Here is a 20636-nt window from a genome sequence, read left to right as displayed (position 1 = left end):
GTCCGCTAACAGCAGGCATAAATATTTCAGAAGACACTGGTAGTGGAAGCAATCCAAAAAAGCATTCCAAGTTTCTGTGTGTTTTGCTGGTAGGCGCTCACAGAAATAGCCTGGGGAACAGCCCAAGAGAGACATAGGACGACAGGCTAACAGGGCTATGCGTGAAAGCCATCGCCGGACACAGCGGCCCCTCCACAACAGGAAGCGAGCGAGCAGAAATGACGTGCTTACTGCTGGCGCTCACGCAGATGCCGCGCGGCTCTCACACGGCCCTGCCGAATCCTGGACTGTCGGTGGCAGCACGCACGGCGGTCTGTCACGTGGTGTATCCCCCCCAGAGATCTGCTGGCAGAGAGGGGAGACTGCCACACATCTGTTCATTTGTTTTTGCAACTTCCAAATGTTGACTGGTGTTCATCTTCCTATCTTCCACTCTGTTACTTTTAAGAAAATGAAGCGATACGACAGGGCAATCGTCTCTCTCGCCCTCTCTCCCCTATTACCATTATTACACACCACAGTACTGATATACTAATATTTCTCTCTTTCACTCTCATACACACACAACAGCAATGATGCAGCAACTATCTCACATGCGTGCGCGCGCACGCACACACACAGCTCCACTAATATAGTAACCACCTCTCACACACACACACACACACACAGCTCCACTAATATAGTAACCACCACACACACACACACACATCCCAACAGGGAATAGGTAAGAACAGTAAAGCAGAAATGATTTACAGTTATGTGATCAGGATGGGGGAGAAATGAAGGAATGCTGTATGCAGTGGTACACACACACACACAAAAAAACAGTACAGTAACCATCTCTCACACACACACGCACACACAAACAGTACAGTAATCATCTCTCACACACACACGCACACACAAACAGTACAGTAACCATCTCTCACCCACCCACCCACACCTCAACAGCACACACACACACACACACAGGAAAGTAAAAAATCCCCCTCACCTCAACAGCATTTCTCTGAACACACACAGCCAATAAAAGAAACTAATCTCTTTCAGTATTACAGTACAGAATTAATGGGGGGATCAGACTATGGCTTATATATTTCTTTGTAATAAACGTCTGACAATATTCTACGGCACATTTCATTTGAAATATAACAGTGGCATCAACAGTTTAACAAACCCTCATCAATTATTGTAGACATTACTTATTCATGTACATGTGATGTCTGAAACATCTCTCTTTGCTTCACTCTCAAGAGCTTTCAAACACGTTATCGCTGTCCATGGTGCTACATCAGAACACAATCGTGCAAAAATAATGTTTTTCCTTTGAATTCACATTTCCAGGTTTTACTGTTTTTAAGAGTACCTTATTTATGCATACACTTTAAAAAATCTCTTAATTATTATGTTGTGAATTGTTGTGGTGTGTGCGTGTTTGTGATAAATGTGAGTGTTTAGAATCGGACACCCCAAAACACCCACAAACTCTGAGGAGAGAGGTCTGACTCACTGCAGATTAATATCAGTAGCCAAGCACATCCCAGTCCAGGATGATGAATGAGGTGTCTAGATAAAAAAATGAACGTTATTCCCACCTGAGAGACAATAATTCATTTTAATGTTCCCTATAACGCACACACACACACACAGATATGTGCACACAAATACCCACACACTCCAGAGCCAGCAATCACACTCATACTAATCCACAGCGCAAAACTGATTTACTGTCAAGTTTTGTTTTGTTTTTTTCTTAAATGCATTTTGAATGCAACTCCCTCAAAATCCCCGTTAGACCATCAAGAGAGGGGAACAGAAAACCAAAATGAGAGAGAAAGTGAGACACGAGAGAGTGTTCCCATCGGGACGTGTTAGCCCCTTAGTCCGGTGGGTCATGACCTCTCTGAATGTTCCGGGAGGCCCACAAGGCCCGTGCAGACAAGAGTAGGGCAGACACATGCGGAGGAAGAGAGCGCACACGGCCTGCCTCATCAGAACAGCTGGGGCAGAGGTTGCACCAAACTGCGTGTTTGTGTTTACGGTAAATATCAGCACAGCTGTGCGTCTGAGAAACAGAGGAGGCGACAGTGAGACACAGAGAGAGAAACGGAAACAAAGAGAGGGAGAAAAGGAAAAGGTGAGACGTGCGTGCGTGCGCGTAATTGTGTGTGAGAGAGAGAGCAAGTAAGAGATTGCTGGGTATTACCGAATGTGTGTGTGTGTGTGTGTGTGTGTGTGTACAGCAGGTGAAATAAGGAAAAAACAGGGAAACGTACTGAACACGCTTACTGAAATGTATTTAATACTTCATACAAAAGCCTTTGTTGGTGATGACAGCTTCAAGACACTTCCTGTATGGAGAAACTAGTCGCGTGCATTGCTCAGGTGTGACTTTGGCCCGTTCTTCCACACAAACACTCTTCAAATCCTGAAAGTTCTGTGGACTCCTTCTATGAACTCTGAGCTTTAGTTCCTTCCATAGATGTTCGGTTGGGTTCAGGTCAGGTGATTGGCTGGGCCATTCTAGCAGCTTTATTTTCTTTCTCTGAAACCAATTGACAGTTTCCTTGGCTGTGTGTTTGGGATCATTGTCTTGCTGAAATGTCCACCCTCGTTTCATCTTCATCATCCTGGTAGATGGCAGCAGATTTTTTCAAGAATGTCTCTGTACATTTGTCCATTCATCCTTCCTTCAGTTATATGAAGCATGCCAGTGCCGTATGCTGACAAATAGCCCCACACCATGATGTTCCCACCTCTAAACTTCACTGTTGGTATGGTGTTTTTGGGGTGATATGCAGTGCCTTTTGACTTCCAAACATGGTGTGTATTATGGCATCCAAAGAGTTCAATTTTGGTCTCATCTGACCAGACTATATTCTCCCAGTATTTCACAGGCTTATCTAAATGTTGTTGAGCAAACCTTAAATGCGCTTCAACATGCTTTTTCCTCAGCAATGGAGTCTTGCGTGGTGAGCGTGCATACAAGCCATGGAGTTGGAGTGCATTACTTCTTGTTTTCTTTGAAACAATTGTACCTGCTGATTTCAGGTCTTTCTCCACAGGTGGTCCTTGGCTCTTGGACAACTCTTCTGATAATTCTTTTCACTCCTCTGTCTGAAATCTTGCAGGGAGCACCTGGTCGTGGCCGGTTTATGGTGAAATTATGTTCTTTCCACTTCCAGATTATGGCCCAGTGCTCACTGGAACCTTCAGTAGTTTAGAAATTCTTCTGTAACCAATGCCAGCAGTATGTTTTGCAACAATAAGGTTGCGAAGGTCTTAAGAGAGCTCACAGATTTTACCCATCATGAGATTTTTCTTGTGTGGCACCTTGGTAATGAGACACATTTTTATAGGCCATCAGTTAAACCATCTGATATTAAGTGGCAGGACTGCTTTCTAATGACTGATAGATTTCAGCTGGTGTCATGACTTTCCATGGCTTTTTGCACCTCTCTTTCTTCGTGTGTTCAATACTTTTTCCCTGTGTCATTTCAATTTATGGACATCTACGGTTTGATTTCTTTGCATGTGTGGATTGGATGGGTTGTTACTGATATCTGGTGAGAATTTCATGTCAATAGCACCTTTAGAAATACATTTACTTAGAAAATTGGTGACGTGTGCAATGCTTATTTCACCCACTGTATGTCCCTGTGCGCGCACAGGACCTATAGGGTAATGAGACTGAATACCGGCACCATGAAATGATATCCCATAATTAGCTGTCGACAGTGTGGGGACAGAGTGTCGTTAAGGTTACAGAAGAACGAGAAGAGAGATTAAGAAGTTTTTCACACTTTCAAATGGACCTCAGCCGTCTAACCTCATCAACCTTAAAACCAGACTATCCACTGTGTGTGTGTGTGGGTGTGCGTGTGGTTCACGTTAAATGACTGCGATATGGTGCAGCGAGTGTACGTTATGTAGAAGCTGTTCTGCTCACACCAACATTGTGTTTCTCCCACTCTCTCACATAGCTATTCTGGACGACGGTAGAACAGACGTGTGTGTGTTTGTGTGTGTGTGTGTGTGTGTGTGTGTGTGTGTGTGTGGGTCTGGCTGGAGAGATACGTTCCACTTATAGAAGCTGCATGATGCAGAGATAACATGTTTCCCACTTCAGACGATCAATGCTCTTTGAGGGAGTGTGGAGAAAGTGTTAGTCTCGTTTGGACCAAAGCTCTCGGCTTCACTGCAGATGGAGGCAGGGCTCTTCCTGTTTAAGCCAACCCTACCCTTCCAACTGTTAAGTAAAGTCCACTCCGGACACACCCGTGAAGGCCCCAGTTTCAATGAAGGTCCACTACCTGGCCTACCTCAGTGAAGGTCCACTACCTGTGCTACCGCAGTGGAGGTCCACTACCTGGCCTACCTCACTGTAGGTCCACTACCTGGCCTACCTCAGTGAAAGTCCACTACCTGGCCTACCTCAGTGGAGGTCCACTGCCTGGCCTACCTCAGTGGAGGTATAGTACCTGACCTACCTCAGTGGAGGTCCATTACCTGTGCTACCTCAGTGGAGGTCTACTACCGGTGCTACCTCAGTGGAGATCCACTACCTGGCCTACTTCATTGAAGGTCCAGTACCTGGCCTACCTCAGTGGAAGTCTAGTACCTGGCCTACCTCAGTGGAGGTCTACTACCTGGCTGACCGCAGTGGAGAGCATCAACCCTGCAGAGTTTACTGCCAATCCTAATCTAACACCTACATTGTGTCAGCGTGGTCTTAAGCACTAGGTACAGAGGGCTCAGGTAGACCAAGTCCCTGGTTCTCACCCACAGTCACACACGCTTTCCTTGACTTTTTTGGGCTTCTGGAGTTGCCGTAACTGCCGTAATGTCCCCAGAAGGGCATTAGATCACTGACACACCAGCTGATTTGATGTGGTTCATTCCAGAAGATGATACTGGCTGAGAACCTCATTACCTTCTTCTGTAATAGTCACATGGATATTAACGCCGATTTATCGTCAGGATTGCTTCTGACGACGATGATCCATGAAACCTCATCCTCGATTTTATCTGCCAAACGATGTATTGGCCAGACCCTAGGAGGCATTAAGCTTTATGTGTTGCTAGCAGAAGACCAGCAGAGGAAACATCACACATCTTTAACCTGTTTGCTCCAAACAGAAACAGCCATACATCCATCACTTATCCAGGAGCCACATCGAATGATTCCTTATGTGTCACTGTCTGTTTGGATGATGCATGTAGACGAAATGTGTTGATCAGCGTAGGTCAAATCTAGCCCAGATAATTCGCTGCTCAATCAGGCGCGAACGCACTGGCGCATCTGGCCGGAGCCAGCGAGAGGCGGCAGAGGATCGGGAACAGTGAGGGATTATGACTTACCCCAGCATGACCTCTGACCCCACACTGTTCTTCTGGATGACCTGACTGAAGGGGCAGAGAGTATACACATACCTGATAAAGGGACAGAGAGAGAGAGAGAAGGAGAAGGAGAAGGATTTGCACTTTTTTATGATATATGCAATTTTATTTGATATATGAACTGTATGACTGGTGAGGCTGTGAGCATTTAAAATACACACAATAACATTTAAATGGCCATAAAAATACCAAATCTAATGATATGGTCCCACATGACATCCACCCCTGCTGAAAAAGACGCAGCAACGTTTGTCCGTGGCATCCTCTCCACGCCTACTTCTGCTATTCCTTTACCCAAGTAATTACACCACCCGCCTGCTACAACCTCCCCATTGATTCTGCTATTCCTTTACCCAAGTAATTACACCACCCTCCTCACACATCTCCTTTGCTAAAACATATTATCTTGTTTTACCATCCTGTTAAAGCCTTAATAGCCGGTTAGCGGCCATTAATATTGTTACTGATGTGTAATTATCATCGTTATATTTATTTATTTCCGTTATTTTTAATAATTCCACTATTAGTACACGTTCTAAAAACGCTAGGCCATTTTTTTTTTTTTTTTTCCAACTGTTGCAATTTCCAGTGGTCTGGAAATATTTTACTATAATGTTCATGCTCGTAAAGCCATCTCAACTTGACTTGAGACCGAGAGAGAGAGAGAGAGAGAGAGAGAGAGAGAGAGAGAGAGAGAGAGAGAGAGAGAGATGGAAGGAAGGCGCTGTGTGGAAAATGTGCAGTAAGAATTGGTGAATACAGATCAGAGTTCCTCCAGCAGTGGTGTGGAGTGAGACAAGGATGTAGCGTAAGTCCTACACTATTCTAACATGTACACACATGAAGAGCAACAGCACTGGACTAGTCTGACATCCTGGGCCCAACTTTACATGATGCTGACATCAGGTGCTTGCTGTCTTCTGATGACCATGTGCCTATCGCTCCTATAGCCGCACTGCCAGGGGTGGGCCCTACTGGAATGTCTGAGCAAACCAAGAATCCTGGTTTAACAGGAGCTCTGTGTACCTGGGCACAGAATAGAGCTCATCAGGAATGTTCAGCTCTGCAGTGAAGCCCCTTAGTGTAACAGCCAGAAGAGCTTTCCATAAGCTGTATGGACACGGGCCGATTTTAGATCTGAATTTTAAAAACTGGGGTAAACTCAATTGAAGTTTAGGAAAAAAACCTACTAGGAGTGCCTGCACTAACATACACAGAGCAGAACTGGGGCTCTACCCCCTACACATCCACATACAGCACAGAGCAATAAATATTGCCAAATCTCTCAATCAGGCCGAACCACATTCAGTAAAATACAATGTTCTTCCGGCCAGTCCCCTTCTGCTCAGAGTCCCTCCCCCACTGTTCAGAGCACCTCCCCTTCTGTTCAGAGTCCCTCCCTGACTGTTCAGAGCACCTCCCCCTCTGCTCAGAGTCCCTCCCCCACTGTTCAGAGCACCTCCCCTTCTGTTCAGAGTCCCTCCCTGACTGTTCAGAGCACCTCCCCCTCTGCTCAGAGTCCCTCCCCCACTGTTCAGAGCACCTCCCCTTCTGTTCAGAGTCCCTCCCCGACTGTTCAGAGCACCTCCCCCTCTGCTCAGAGTCCCTCCCCCACTGTTCAGAGCACCACCCCCTCTGCTCAGAGCACCTCCCCTTCTGTTCAGAGCACCTCCCCTTCTGTTCAGAGCACCTCCCCCTCTGCTCAGAGCACCTCCCCCTCTGCTCAGAGCACCTCCCCCTCTGCTCAGAGCACCTCCCCCCACTGTTCCACATTCCAACTGCTCAGCAGACAGGCCAACAGATCACACTACCAGATACAAGTAAAGTGCTGGCAATCACAGTAAAAAGAGCAGGTTGTGGTTATCACTGGGAGACTCCATCTAACTTCTACCCCATAGATGCCATCCTCTCCATTAGTTTATTAGCATGGAGGGTAAAAATAAGGAGGGGGCAGCAGTTCTGCGACACAGCGGCCGCGGGGAAGCGGGAGTGACTCCTCCGGTGACATTTAAACCAAATATCGAGCTCTTGGAACCACAAAGGAGGGTATGTCAGGCATAAAGACAGAGAACGAGGATCAGGGTTATAGGATGAAGGAAAGAGGGGGAGGGAGGGAGGGAGGGAGGGGGGGAGCGAGCGAGCGAGCGAGAGAAATAATGGATGAGTGCAAAGGAGGAAGAAAAGAGAGGATCAATCACAGTTGGAGGGACGGAAAGCAAGATGAAGGCCAAGAAAGAGAGAGTGACAGAGAGCAAATGTGTGCATTTGTATGTTGTGTGTGTGTGTGTGTGTGTGTGTGTGTGTGTGAGAGAGCGAGAGAGAGAGCGAGAGAGAGAGAGAGAGAAGGCCAAGGGGAGATGGAAAGAGGATTAATAGGAGTACTTCTTCACAGCCCTCTTTCCATCTCTTTCTTACACACACACACACACACACACACACACACACACACACAGAGAGAAACTCCCCTTAGGCCAGTAGACCTTGACGTTTAACGCATATTGTCTTAAAGGCAAAGACACACACAGCACAGCCAGCCTCGCAATCACACAGACAGACCTTTTTGATATTTTAAGTCAGCAGAATGCTGGGAGCTTTCAGCCTTTTACTTAAGAGCATGTGGTAAGCAAACAAACAAGATGCTCCTAATCTCCTCAAATCCCCTTGACCCTGCAGAGGGGCCAGCCGAGTCCGCACGCATTCACACGCGCACACGCACACGCACACACACACGCACACACACACACACACACCTGCCCTAAACAACACCTCACCTAAACACCAGCAAATGCAAATCCTGAGCTAAATAACACTTCACCCAACACCAGCACACACACACCTGACCAAAAACAACACTTCACCCAACACCAGCACACACACACCTGACCTATAAACCAGCACATACACACCTGACCTTATCTAAACAATGGCAGATACATACATAGACACAACATCTCACCTAAACACCGACACACACAGACCCACCCTGAACAACACGTCACCTAAACAATGGCAGATACACACCTGACCTTAGCAACTTTCAAGATTAATAAACACATTTTTCAAGAAATGTACTTCAGAGTTGCGTCGTTCAGCTGTTACGCTGCTCTGTTACTCTGTTACATCATTCTGCACGAGGCCCAATTTCTCATGCCATGTGTCTAAAATGGATGACGGCTGAGTGATGTTGCGGATAAGGCGCTCGCTCACCAACCACCCTGAACTCTTCCCGCCAAGGACACAGAGCTGCATCCGTAAACCCCGGTTTAAAGTGCCAGTACGGCGTTCACCAAAAACTAATGAAGGCTTCACATTGTCACTTCATTCATTACAAGCATGGCGGTTCAACAAAGACACAGACTCCCGTGAACCCAAGAACAGATGGCAACCCATCAGCAAGTGTTGTGTGTTTGTGTTTGTGAGTAGAGCGTGTGTGAGTGTGTGTGACTTGTGACCAGAATCATCTGTTGTGACCTGTACCGAGGAAAGCCGGTCTCTGCGTCTGACCCTTTCATCGTGTTGTGTATCATAGTGTGTATGTACGTGCACGTTCGCAGTGTTTGCTCATCACCCGCTCAACCTTGAGAGATGACAAAGCACAAATGGGCCCACGAGCTGTTTAACAACAATAGAAGCAACAGAACCTGCGTAAACAGCTTCAGGTGGACATGTGAAGAAGAAAGGTGTGTGTCTGTTTGTTACTGTGTATGAGGGTTAATGGAGAGAGTGTGTGTGTGTGTGTGTGAGTCTGTTGGGTGGAAGGTATATGGCTTATGTCTGAGTATGTGGATCTGCCTGTCTGTGAGGCAACGTGAGGGATACGGTGGGGATGGGTGTGTGTGTGTGTGTGTGTGTGCATATGTTTGTGTGTGCATGCACGTGTGTATATATTTGTGTGTATGTGTGTGCATATTTATGTATGTGTGTGCATGCATGTCAATGTGTGTGTGTCTGTCTGTGTGTGTGTGTGTGTGTGTGCATATGTTTGTGTGTGCATGCACGTGTGTATATATTTGTGTGTGTGTATGTTTGTGCATATTTATGTATGTGTGTGCATGCATGTCAATGTATGTGTGTCTGTCTGTGTGTGTGTGTGTGTGTGTCTATGTGTATGTGTATGCGTATGTGTGTGTGTTGTTTTCTCTCTGCTCAGAGTTGGAGATTTTCAAAAAGGTCAAATGAACAAGAGCCTCCATTTCCTCTTCTCCCTTCAGGGAATAAAAGAACAGAAATGACAAAGAATAAGAAAAGAGAGAAGGGAAAAAAAGAAAGAGAGAGAGAGAGAGAGAGAGAGAGAGAGGGAGAACGTGAGAGTGTGTGTGTGTGTGTGTGTGGGAGAGAGAGAGAGAAAACAGAGCTGATGAACAGAGAATGAGGTCCGAGAGACACTCGAGGCATGAACGGAGCACAACGGGCAGGTAAGCGGCGTGGAGGGGGCGGGGCTAGCACGTGCTTCCTGCCTCCTCTGAAGCCAGTCACCACGTCTTTCCCAACTGCTAGCACGAACTTCACTGGTCAGCCGAACACGCCTAGGAGCACGTGCGATTGGCTACCCTCGCGCTGACCGTCATCCCTGTCCAATCAGAGAGGAGAGAAGCATCCCCAGTGTGCCACGGCGAAACCAGACCAGATTAGAGAGGAATTATGGGGCAAAGGATGGAGCTGCCCTGAGAATGAGACCCAGGAGAGGGGAGGGGAGGAGAGGGGAGGGGAGGAGACCCTTGGTTTATATGTAAGACAAAAAAACCTCTAAAACCTCTGAAAGAGCAGACCGAGGTAAAAGTCTCTGAGATCTACATATCCATCTACACATCCATCTGTAGGCAGAAACCAAAACAACACAAAACTCACAAGAAAACAAACAAACAAAAAAAAAAACAGATTTGTTTCGCAAAGTGTAGTATAATGTTTAAGCATCAGTACACAAAGCAAATCACCCTCTCTCAGAGAAGAAGACAAAGTTTCCACACGTTACCAAGACGGCTGAAAGCCACTTTAGAAAAGCAGACATCCTTAATTATTCTGATTTTGACAAAGACCCAAACATTGACCTTTGGAAGTAATGAACTGCTTGAGTGACTCATTAAACTGAAGGCTGAATTACAGGCATTAATCCCGCAAATGTCCTCCTGCCACATCCATCATCATCTGAAAAGCCAGCCAGTGGGACTGTGTGTGTGTGTGTGTGTGCGCACTACATCACTGTACGACCACACACACACACACAGGAACATGCACGCACGTGCTGACCTAATCTGACAATTTCTCCCTTCTCCCGATATTAACAAATTCTTCGCGTGTGTTAAACACGTTGCGACCAGACCTACCCTTCTCTGCGGTAACTATCTGTGACATTAGTGTACACGTCCTCATTATAATCCTAAACGAATTCACTCTTTACCTTCACTCCCTTTCCGACCTATTAAACAAAGTCTTTACGATTAGGTGTGAACCCTCTGATCCACTCCGACCGCCTGTTTTCTCCCCGTAGCTTGTTGGCACATTAGCACTACGTCTCATCACGTGGGAGGAGCTTCTGTAGCCACTGACCAATGTGTAGGCTCGCTATCTACCCAGACCTCGTGAAGCTGGGGGTGGGGGATGCCCTCAGCATCACCAAAGGGGCAGCACCCTAGAGAGGATGGCGGGGGGGGAGAGAGGCAAGGAGAGTAGCGAGTATGCACACAGAGCCGTTATTCCCGCCTGGAAGACACAAATTGTTTACTGGCTTTATTAATTCGGCTATTTAACTATTTACCTTCAGCTGTCGTGGCGCCCGGGACAGATGAATAACGGGTGTGATATTTTTGTGTGTGTGTGTGTGTGTGTGTGTGTGTGTGTGTGTGTGTGTGTGTGTGAGCGGGCGTGCAGCAGCCGTAACTCCCCCGACTGTTCGCGGAGGTCTGGCGGCAGGTCTCAGACGCTGCTAGCTGCAGCCGCACCCGGCGGGTCTGGTTAATAACGCGTCACCATCCACAAAACGAAGCCAACGCACCGAGCAGACAAACGACGCCTTGGCCTTATGTTCTAAGATGCATGTAGAAACACACACAGTTCATCTTGTTTTCCTTTGTGTTTAACTTAAAAACCGTAAAACTGACTCCCAACGCAGTATTTACAGAGCTGCTCTCTGATTAATATCAGTAAAAGGTTTTTTATTTATCGGAGCACGGCACTGCAGTCTGAAACACAGTTACAACTTTAACAGCCACAGTTACGCTTGAATCACTTCAAAACAGCAAAATAAAAGCAGAATAAACAAAGAATAATAAATAAATAGCTTCACTAATGATCATAATAATATTAAACATTATATTTATTATATAATATAAAATAATAAATAAATAGCTTCACTTTCAAACATGAAATCATTGTTAAAAACGGACCCAAACGTCTTTTGATACACAAGCCTAAGTTTCACCCAACCCCCGATAACAGTAATGTATGTCAGATGAGTGACGTGGTTTCAGGACCAAGACAGGCTTTTCTGACGTGCGCTTAATGCCGTCTGTCACGCTGCTGGCTCCTCAGCCAGAAACTTGTTGAAAGTTTAGTTAGCAGACAGAAGCGTAAACTTTGGCCGTCTCTCGGCGACGCTGCCGCTCTCCCTAACCCCCGTCTCCTGCTCTCGCTCTCTGTAGCTGCGATGGCTCTGATGTCTCCTGCTTCGGGCACTCCTTCAGAGAACGAAACGGTCGCTTAGAGCAGGGACCCCTCAGAGACCCCTGCCGGCTTTTCCTCCAACCGCGTGCGCGCATGCGCCTTTCTTTCCCATTTTCTCACCTGCGGAATGCCCCCGACGTTTCCCGAGGCGGGGCGGGGCAGCCGCTCGTGGCTCGTGGCTCGGTGCTCTCTGGGTGGAGGCTGTGACCTTTAATGGCCCCTGCGGCCTTAGCGCCAGGGAGGTCCGCCCAGCGGGCACCGTGTAACGGCAGTTAAGGATGGAGAAGCGTTAACTGGCTGAGAGGGAGACAGTAGCAGCTGAGCTCACTCCGCGACTACCTGGATCGCCACCGCAGTTCAGTTGGTCTGATTGGATTTGGAACGAAGTGCAGCACTGGAGAGATTTCTTTTTTTTTTGCTGCTCACCCAAGTTTTAACTTTCAACAAAAACAGAAAGGAACTTATACTGAGGGGTTTAGATGTTACATCTGAGCAGGAGTGTGTGTGTGTGTGTGTGTTTGTGTGTGTGAGCAACGGTTCCTTAGGTCAGGGACACACAGTGTGCTCAATCATACACCAATGCACCAATACACCAAAGAGGACAGAAACTCACCAATGAAAAAAAGTAGTCACTCATACAGGAAGTACTAATACAAGAATACTTATACTAATAAAGTAGTACTCACTCATACAAGTGGTAGTCACATACACGAAGTACTTATACAAGACTCATACAGGAAGTACTTATAGCAGAAGTAGTCACTCATACAGGAAGTACTTATAGCAGAAGTAGTCACCCATACAGGAAGTACTTATAGCAGAAGTAGTCACCCATACAGGAAGTACTTATAGCAGAAGTAGTCACCCATACAGGAAGTACTTATAGCAGAAGTAGTCACTCATACAGGAAGTACTTATAGCAGAAGTAGTCACCCATACAGGAAGTACTCACTCGTATACTGCCAGCTGCAGACAGTGACTCAGCAGGAACATAAACTCTCGCTCTGGACCGTAGTCGATGGCCAGTTTCTCTGTCAGCTCCCTGCCACAAACACAATCCATGGAGGAATATTAATATTAACAACAAACAAGGCTAACAACAACAACAACAAACAACCAGAAATAACTCTGGTTCCGTTCACTAACTATCCTGAGGCCACAAGCACTTCTGGAGTCGAACGATGCAAAATATGTGAACAGAAACAAATGCGGGTGACCAGAATCGTTGGTTTGGCATGGCAGGGACATGTGAGCCTGCTGCTCTGTACTGGCACACACGGGATCAGAGAGAATTATGGGAGGGAGACGGGAGTAACATGGGAATGGGACACCCCCGCTACTAATACTAATCACTGATAATACTATATTTATAGCAGTATGACTAAAACCCGATGGCTAATATCTGGATTCATGCTAGTGCTTCTTCTACTATTGCTACTGCCTGTGAATACTAAAGCTTGTACTGGAGCTACTACAACTAAAATAGTACTGATGCTGTTACTTTAAGTACATTATGAATATTATTATGAATAATATTGCTAGTACATCTGGTAGTGCTATTATTCTTATTATAAATAATAATAGTAATCATAGATTCACACTATGAATCACAGTAATCGTAGTAATTATAATCAGGTCGGTGGCTTGCGTCATGCTCAAAGTATTTACACATGTACAGTCCTTTCAGAGGCATGAGAAATTAATACACACACACACACACATGCATGTTACACAGTAAAGTAAGGAGTTCCTTGGAATATTTGTACCCTGCCACGCATGCACATGTGAGGAAGTGAGCACACACACATACACACACACACACAGACCTTCAAAGAAGTGCAATATCGGAGCAGACGTGCAGTAATGAGGAGTCTGTGTGCTTGCAGGTTACAGCTTGTCTGTTACACTGTTACAGTCAACAATTTCTCACACAGTCACAGCATGCATGAACAGTATGCACAGTTTCTTTAATTATCCTTGAGTTATAATGATGCTAGACAAGCAACAGAAATTAAATGTTTCCCCATGGATTGTGTTGTGTGTGTGCTTGCGCACGTTCATATGGCTCATCTTGTGGCTGCATTCTCAGCAGAAGACTACTGTTGGGGGGCGGGGCTTGAGGGTGGGAGGCTGCTGGGGGCGGGGCTTGAGGGTGGGAGGCTGTTGGGGGGCGGGGCCTGAGGGTGGGCGGCTGCTGGGGGGCGGAGCTGAGAGTGGGAGGCTGCATGAAGGCCTGAGCACCGAAGTTAGCATGTATACTGGTTCATTAAAATGCAGCCCGTGTGTCTGACTCCACCAAGTCATTACTGTATATCCACTTAAGTGTGAGTGTGAGTGTGTGTGTGTGTGTGTGTGTGTGTGTGTGTGTGTGTGTGTGTGAGTAAGAGAGAGAGAGAGAGAGAGAGAAGCCATTTTAAGCCTGGTTATGTGCGATAGCATGCAAAGTAGTTAGAATGCAAAAGGTGAAGGCAGATGGAGAGAGGAAGAAAGAGATGGAAAAGAGAGAGCGAGAGAAAGAGAGAGAGAGGAAAAAAACAGAGAGAAAATGACAAATGCACTCCATTATCTTTATTAGTACGCACGACCATATATATTGTATAATAAGGATTTCTTGTATGCAGCTGAACCTCCATAGAATTACAGTAGACCTGGACGGCAGGCACCGAAACAAATCCTCCAGGGAGGGAGCTGGAGATACTGCTGTGGTGAAGGAGCTTCTCTGTGGCCAGAAAGTGCATGGTGGTATGGTTGGGATGTGTGGTATGGTTTTGTTAGGACACATCTTCCATAGCCAGTGTCATTAGCAAACGCTGTTTCTTGCATCGATCGAGTGCAGCCGATTACATTTGTAACGTTTTAGCTTTGGTTTTGTTGGTTGGCTTCCATCCCAAAATTATATTAGTAAAAAGCAGACGCCCAAACTACTGTATCCTCTATAGCAAGGAGATGAACTGTGTCATGCCTTTTTAAGACACTGGACACTGTCAAACTGTGTGTGTGTGTGTGTGTGTGTGTCTGTGTGTGTACATAACAGGCCTACCTGATCTCGGATTGAACTGTGTTGTACGCCTCTTCAACCTTCTGGAGTTCTTCACCAGCACTTTCTACAGCTAAAAAGCAAGAGAGAGAGAAACACGGGGAAAGAGCCGAGTGACTAAGTTGAAGTAAAAGGTCACACTTGTATAGATCTGTGTCAGGCGTGTGCTCAGTAAACATTTAGAGTGTTTAATATTCGTCACTCTGTATCAGTCTCATCCTTCTGTCTCCCGAGACGCAGATCATAAAACACAACATCTGCTAGGGCTGCAAGGTGGAATGAGAGAGAGAGAGAGAGAGAGAGAGAGAAAAAGAAAGAGAGAGAGAGGCAGGGGGAGCGAGGGAGGGAGGGAGGGAGAGAGAGGGAGAGTGGGAGAGGGTGAGAGAGAAAGTGAAGAACAGAAAAGAGAGGAGAAAGTGCAAGCAAGAGCATGAGAGAGAGAGAGAGAGAGAGAGAGAGAGAGAGAGAGAATGAGTGGGAGAGAGGGACAAAAAGAGAGAAAGAGAGAATGTGATGTCCTAATTACACGTTTACCAAAAAAAACAACAACAGAGAACCTCCCACCTGTTTACAAACAACAACAGCTAAAAAAACCAATCAACATAAACCCAAACCCTCTATGTAGAATGAATAACAGCACACAACGAACACTTCAAAGTACGCAAACGAAATAAACTCATTAAACGATATAAAACCTTGTTTTCTTTCTTCTCCTTGTGTCACAGGACAAAGCAGTAACGCGTCGTCTCCGAGTGCTTTGTTAGTTCGACGTTAGTCGCCTACGTGGAACGGAACTAATTCAGGTGGCAAAAAGTGTCGTCGGTGCGCTTGGTCTCCGTGGCTCACACCTCGCCTGTGCTTTAGCAGCCAGTCTCCGAGCTGTTATCCCTGTTCAAACTCGGCCATCCGCCTACCGGCTCTTCCCTCAAGCCAAACAATACCACTCTAGACTTCCTATTCAGAGCGTCTCTGTTCTGCTGTGAGTCACCCCCCCCTCCCCTTTATCCACAGCCGGTAATGGTTCCTAAGCAGGAGCGTGATGGGAAGACGGCCGCCGTCCTGGTGGTGTTTGGGAAGTGCCGGCGAGTCCGTGGTATCTCGCTGCTCCGCAGGTGCGCAGATCCGACTGGCCACAATCGAATCGGGGTGGCTCGTCTCCATCCTCGGATAAGGTGATGGAGGAAGGGGTCAAGGGCGCTCTTTTATAGGAGGTCTTTGAAAACACTTTGGAGAACATTACTGTGAGACGAAAGCAATGGAAATGAAAATGTAAAAAATGGACAGTTTAATAAAAGGTGTTCAGAAAGGTGAGGAGTGTTTATAATGGTGAGTGGAGTGTTTATAAAGGTGAGAGGAGTGTTCATAAAGGTGACAAAAGTGTTCATAAAGGTGAGAGGAGTGTTTATAAAGGTGAGAGGAGTGTTCATAAAGGTGACAAAAGTGTTCATAAAGGTGAGAGGAGTGTTTATAAAGGTGAGTGGAGTGTTCATAAAGGTGAGAGGAGTGTTCATAAAGGTGAGTGGAGTGTTCATAAAGGTGAGAGGAGTGTTCATAAAGGTGAGTGGAGTGTTCATAAAGGTGAGAGGGGTGTTCATAAAGGCAAGAGGAGTGTTCCTAAAGGGAGTGTTCATAAAGGTGAGAGGAGTATCTATAAAGGTGAGAGGAGTGTTCATAAAGGTGAGAGGAGTATCTATAAAGGTGAGAGGAGTATCTATAAAGGTGAGAGGAGTGTTCATAAAGGTGAGAGGGGTGTTCATAAAGGTGCGAGGAGTGTCTATAAAGGTGAGAGGAGTGTTCATAAAGGTGAGAGGAGTGTTCATAAAGGTGCGAGGAGTGTCTATAAAGGTGAGAGGAGTGTTCATAAAGGTGCGAGGAGTGTCTATAAAGGTGAGAGGAGTGTTCATAAAGGTGCGAGGAGTGTCTATAAAGGTGAGAGGAGTGTTCATAAAGGTGAGAGGAGTGTTCATAAAGGTGAGAGGATTGTCTATAAAGGTGAGAGGAGTGTTCATAAAGGTGAGAGGATTGTCTATAAAGGTGAGAGGAGTGTTCATAAAGGTGAGAGGAGTGTTCATAAAGGTGAGAGGAGTGTTCATAAAGGTGAGAGGAGTGTTCATAAAGGTGAGAGGAGTGTTCATAAAGGCGAGAGGAATAAAAGAGAGAGGGGAGTGGTGACAACTCCCCGGAGGAGCCAAAGTGCATGAGTGCTAAAGTCTGCAGGAAGGACTAACGTTTCAGTGCTGTGGGGGGAGAAGTCCTGTAAGCCTGCCAAACACACACACACACACACACACACACACACACACACACACACACACACACACACACACACACACACGAGACCAACATATACAAACACACACACACACACACACACACACACACACACACACACGAGACCAACATATACAAACACACCACATACTAAGTGGATCAAAGTCCTGCCACTCACACATTTAAGCATACCACACATACCCTCAACATTAATATGTACTCACAGACGCCAAAGGTGAAAGGGTCACAGGCTGTCTGACACTACGCATAGCAGTGCCGCGCCCTACTGGTTTTGTCGGAACTCGGCGCGTAATTAAGACCAAAGGCCCAGAGAGGCTCCCGGTGGGAAGCTGTGAAGCCCAGCGCTCATGTTCTGAGCTGGCCCACTGCTGTGTGGAGAGAATGCCAAAATAAGCCCCAAAGCCTGGTGCTGGACTTAGGCTCCAACTCCACAGCGGCAACATTCCTCAGAAATATTCTTCTGTGTGCTAGCTTATGTTTTGCATGTGTTCATGCCTTTTTTTTTTTTTTTTTTTTTCGAGCGAATACAGACTATTGCAAACCCAACCACTGAATGGTCAGTCGTGATGCATGTGTGTGTCTGTTTATGTGACAGTATTATCCAATTAAAAGAACTACTAAAAGTAGGCTTCCACCTTTTTCATGATCAGATTAATTTCACAACTGGCATATTCAGGAACATGAACCAGGTTTAAAAACAGAGGAAATGTCAGCAGAGGTAGTTCACAGTATATAAGAACTATGAACAGTATATTACAGATCAAAGTTGACTTACTTCAGCACACTGGACAGCGCCACAGCACGAGCTTGTTTCAGCACCGCCTCATCTTATATTTCAGAACCATGGACATTGTCACAGTAGTGTATTTACACCTGGTTCTGGTCCATCTTAAATCTTGGAGAGGTTCAGCCAATGTGCCACTAGAAATGCTAAGCCCCCCAGGAGAAATGCCGCACAGGGGAACTGCCCACCCCCAGAAGAATTGCAAAAATGAAAAAGAACCATTCATTAACACGTGCCCTAAATGCAGCATTGTGTGATGCAAATGTCATTTTTAGTTTGCTCTTTAAATAACGTTACATTAGCATTTGTTCATAGATCATCAGGGTTTTCAGACAATTGTAAGAGACACTCGATTATGCATTTTCTTTACTTTTATGTTGAAATGACAGTCTTCGGAAACATGCTCTTTTTCATACATAGTGCGTCACAAACTGCAAGGCAGAGCAGAGCAACAGTCAACAGCACAGGCGTCAATAGAGATTTGTGAACGGGGGCTGCAGCTCTCCAGGGGCCATCCATAAACACCTGCTTGAAATGTCACATTGTTTAATGCAGAAGTGGTTCATAGTTTGCTTTCTGAGTAATGTTGCATTAGCATTTGTTAATCAGTCCTCAGGGTTCCTCTGTCAATTTAATTTCAATTGCAACAGAGATTCAGATTACGCATTTCCTTTAAGTTTATGTCAAGGTTATAGTTTCAGCAACATTCTCCCGACACAGCGATCCTCTGTCTCACATATGGCGTGACATAAACCAGTTGAAATTGTAGCACAGCGGCACAGAGCGATCAGTAATAGTGTCACATATTGCCCATACATTAAATCTTTCAGACTCAAATTATCGTTCAGGTTTCGGGGCTGCTGTACAGCAGCAGACACTCTCCCAGGTCCTAGTGCCCTGAATTTGGAGGCACGATGGCATGGTTGAATAAGATGTCTAAGAATTAATAAGAACTTTTGATGATTTAAACCCATACTGCATGCTTTTTCTGGGGGGGTTAAAGAACCTAAGGCCTAACAAAGCCCATAGCACTGCACAAATTAGTGTCTGACTTCCTGCAAAATACCCAATACTTCATCTAACGATATTCTTGTAATGTCTTTATAATTAGGACTGGCGTCTACATGACTGCATGTGACTACCCTACTATAACAGTTTATTTGGTGCAGTTTTAATGATTATTTTTATTAACTCTGTCACAGAGTCAGAAGTTTCAACAAATGCATTTTTTACAAACCTTAAATGATAGAACTGCACTGAATTTGAAGTAAATGCAAATGATCCCATTATCAATTACTTCATAATGCAATGATGCAAATTTACTAAATGCAAATGATACCATTATCAAATTCTAAATTATATTCTCAGAATTAATATTGTCTTCCTTAAATAAACATACAAATCATTTAACAACCACTCACATAATAAATGAGTAATTTCAGAAGACCATATTTCCTGGCACTGTGAATGTTAAAACGGTAACTTCTGTTCATATATTAGGACCCAGGAAGTAAGCAATTAGTGTCCAATTAGTATTATCCCTGCCATTTCTCATTTAGAAATGAGAGATATTTGCTGAACAACTGAAGGTCTATAGTACCCCATGCAGTTTGGATTTAGAATAAAATCATCAGACTGAAATAGCACGCTGTTATTTTACTAAAGTTCTCAAGACAAATCTGCTTTTTTTTTTTGGTTGGATAAATCTTCTTTGACCTGCATAATGCTTTTAAAATTAATTGTTAATTGTTAATCATCCAGGTTAGCTCAAAAGACACTTTCTATGGATATACAAAACTAGATAACATATCTTTCAACGCTGGCACTACTGGGTTTCATGTTAAGACGACTGTTTATTGATAGTCATATTCATATATTAATGATTATACAGGGAACTGGTTTGGAGATTCAGGTGTGTGCTGGTACTGGAGCTTATGGCTTTGATTCAGGTTTAACCTTGCAACAGCCCCCCATGTATGTCACTCTTTCACAAAAAGATTACACTTGAGATTTTGTTGTTAAATGGTTTAAAAATAGCTCAAATATTTGGGGGTTCAACTCTTAAGTTTCAAGAAACATTAAAAAATGAGTAACACATTAAAATATAATGTGGCTAATGTTAGAAACTCCCATGCAGGGTGAACATTCGTGCAGGGTGCCATGTAGGCTCTGAACATATGGATACACTATAAAATATACTGCACACTAACCTGAAAACCTGAAAATGTGAAGCTAAAAAGTGGATTTTAAGTAACAACTTAAGTTTGCATTAACATAATTAGACTAAATATTAAATGCCTTTATGAGATTGCATATTTTTCAGGTGATAATTGATGGGTATATATTTAATTTGGATTGTGTGGGTTTATTGGGTTTGGGATCTGGGTTGTACTGACTGTATTTATGGTTTCAGTTATATGCCTGCCCGTCCTGAGACCCTGGTGCAAAGCATCCCCTCATTTG

General features: G+C 45.1%; 1 protein-coding gene across 5 annotated transcripts in view; it reads right to left on the bottom strand.

Moving 5' to 3' along the window:
* The window catches only part of LOC113585882 (glucosidase 2 subunit beta-like), a 91461-nt gene that overhangs the window by 12130 nt on the left and 58695 nt on the right, over positions 1-20636 (bottom strand). For 2 of the 5 annotated variants that reach the window (XM_035530072.1, XM_035530073.1), the window contains 4 exons: positions 15101-15170; positions 13013-13102; positions 5362-5433; positions 232-342 (listed from right to left, as the gene is read on the bottom strand). In XM_035530072.1, coding sequence (XP_035385965.1) covers positions 232-342; positions 5362-5433; positions 13013-13102; positions 15101-15170 — 343 coding nt within the window. The remainder of the gene's footprint in view (positions 1-231; positions 343-5361; positions 5434-13012; positions 13103-15100; positions 15171-20636) is intronic. The other 3 variants (XM_035530074.1, XM_035530076.1, XM_035530075.1) reach the window with 2 other exon arrangements.

The sequence above is a fragment of the Electrophorus electricus genome, chromosome 9 (genome assembly GCF_013358815.1).
Source record: "Electrophorus electricus isolate fEleEle1 chromosome 9, fEleEle1.pri, whole genome shotgun sequence".
NCBI classification, from domain to species: Eukaryota; Metazoa; Chordata; class Actinopteri; order Gymnotiformes; family Gymnotidae; genus Electrophorus; species Electrophorus electricus.
The sequence above is the reverse complement of the archived record's forward strand: the minus strand, read 5'-3'. Positions and strand labels throughout refer to the sequence as shown.